General features: G+C 58.0%; 1 protein-coding gene across 1 annotated transcript; it reads right to left on the bottom strand.

Annotated features, from left to right (window-relative positions):
- Positions 1–234: 234 nt before the first annotated feature.
- Positions 235–2,318, bottom strand: LOC119332178 (endoglucanase 21-like). Its single transcript, XM_037605352.1, has 4 exons — positions 1,592–2,318; positions 1,254–1,508; positions 679–1,067; positions 235–606 (listed from the first exon to the last, which is right to left on the bottom strand). Exons 1-4 carry the CDS (start codon positions 2,237–2,239, stop codon positions 384–386), a joined length of 1,515 nt encoding a protein of 504 aa, XP_037461249.1. The 5' UTR covers positions 2,240–2,318; the 3' UTR covers positions 235–383.
- Positions 2,319–2,442: the final 124 nt, after the last annotated feature.

Raw genomic sequence — 2,442 nt, forward strand, 5'->3', positions numbered from 1 at the left:
CCGAACTTCGCCGAACTTCTTTTATTTTAAAACGTGCCTGGGGGCGGCCCTGGGGCCAGCGGCTGGGGACCAACTCGCCCCCAGGCCCAATTTTTGCGCCGGCTCACCCCCGGGCGGCGATTTTAGGCGCCCCCTGAGGGCCAACGGCTGGAGATGCCCTTAGGAATCACCTTATTCGACTACAAACTGTATACACAGATATGTGTTTTCAGCTTAAAATGCCATGCAGTCTATTCATCTTGTTTGCAAACCACATACACCACTACTCTGCACTCTCTACTTTCTCTACCAATATGAACAATCTAAGCAGTTAACTAAACCAACAAAAAACATCCTAGACCAGTTTTGTAAAACTTCACACTAATCTTAGAACTTCTTCCTGTTCAGCTTTTCTTCATGATGGCCGTTTTGCCGTGCAAGTGTGCGAAGATGCCAACCATGGGCGCGGTGTTGTACGTGCACGCCTCCGTTTGCATGTAGTTGTCGCGCCTGTCCCTGAACCGGTCGAGGTGGTCCGGCCCGCCGACGATGGCGCCGATGACCACGTTTGGGTTCGCCCCCCTCCGGAGGAACCAGTTGTCGTACCCCTGCATGCACCCGATGAACCTGCCGTCGCCGCGGTGGGACACGATGGACGCGCCACGGTGGTGCATCCGCCGCGGGAACCGCTGGCCGTACCCGACCAAGTAGCTCACGCCGGCAGGGTTCGCGCCGAGGACGTAGTCGGTCTGCGCTCGTGCCAGGGACCGCAGCTCGTCGGCGTGTGCCGGCCCGTCGGGGCACTGCAGCACCGGCGGCTCCTGGCCCGCGGAGGTGAGGTAGCGGGAGTAGACCGTGAGGAGGAAGGCGGCGTTGGTGACGTACTGCATGTTGTTCCACTGCCGGACGAAGAGCATGCCGCCGGCGGTGCGGTTGACGTTGCCGGCGTCGCCGTTCTTGTTGAGGCAGGCGCAGAGGTAGTGCTCCGCCTTGGCAACAAAGAGGCGTCGCCGTTCTTTGTTGAGGCAAGCTGGAAGGTATTTCTCCAGCGTCGCCTTGTATTCCGGGTGCTTCCCTTCCAGCAGCACCTAAAATGACACGACATGTTAAAAAACACATTTTGTCCAGGGATTTGGTTTTTTGAAGAAATATATGTGAGGAAAACATTTTCGATCATGCATGCCATACCACGGGCCCGAAGAAACAATGGTGCAATATAAAATTAGAGAATAAATAGTTAATTTGTTGAGCAGTCATGTACAGCTGATGCTCACCTTGGTGGCGAGGATCTGGAGGCCGGCGTACTTGACGTCCCAGCTGAACTCCGTGATGGCCCAGGTGGTGCCGCCGAACTCGTCGGCCATGTCCACGGCGTAGTCCAGGTAGCTCGCCTTCCCCGTCGCCCGGTGCAGCCACAGCGCCGCCCAAAGGATCTCGTCGCCGTACCCGCTCACCGACGCGTAGTAGCTATACGCCTCGCCGATGCTACTGTCGTACTTTCCCCTGTATTTGTCCCCGAACTCGAACAGCTGCATATGCATTACACGTTAGTAAACATGTTTCATGCATGTACAACAGAGCGACAACAATGGCGTTGCATATGTCTACGCACCTGCTCGGCGTGGTGGAGGAGAACTTGTGCGTAGTGGGGGTTGGAGCGGCGGAACACCATGGAGGCGGCGGCCAGCGCGGCGGCGGTCTCGCCGACGAGGTCTGAGCCAGGGTTGTCGCGGTCGACCTTGTAGGCCTGCCGCGACGTGGTCATGTCCTCGGGCCGCTGCCAGCAGTAGTGGTCGGTGTCGCCGTCGCCAACCTCGGCCCAGAGCACGTACGGCTCGGTGTGCGCCTTGACGAAGTAGTCGGTGCCCCACTTAATGGCCTCCAGCACGTGCCGCCACTCGCCGGCGGCAGTGATGTCGTCCGCGAACTCCATGGCGCTCCACGACAGCATGGTGACCGTGAACGCCATCGGCAGGCCGAACTTGACGTTGTCGCCGGCGTCATAGTACCCGCCCACGAGGTCCACGCCCTGCTGTAGGCCGTCGGCGAGGCCAGAGTGGCCGCGCCACTTGACGCGCTGGTTGTGCGGCAGGCGGCCCGATCGCTGTGCCTCGAAGTAGAGGAGGCTGCTGTGGAGCGCCTTCTTGTACTCAAATGGCGCCGCCACCTCGCCGCCGCCAGCCGTGGTGAACGGAAGGTGCACGAGTGCGAGCACGGCACAGATGGCAAGAGACAAGAGCATTTTGATTCTTGTCGCCATGTGTGCTCTTTTGCTTTCTCTCTGGGTTTAGCTCTGTTGTGCTTCTCCCACTCCGTTCCTCCTCGTTATATAAGAACTGATCATCATGTGCTGTCTTCTCGTTGACCATCTTTAGACCTTGTTCGGTTAGACAGGGTTTGGAGAGGTTTGAAAGGGATTGGAGAAGATTAAATCCCTTGCAAGTTAAAATTCACCTCAACCCC

This window comes from Triticum dicoccoides, chromosome 7A, assembly GCF_002162155.2.
Source record: "Triticum dicoccoides isolate Atlit2015 ecotype Zavitan chromosome 7A, WEW_v2.0, whole genome shotgun sequence".
Taxonomy (NCBI): domain Eukaryota; kingdom Viridiplantae; phylum Streptophyta; class Magnoliopsida; order Poales; family Poaceae; genus Triticum; species Triticum dicoccoides.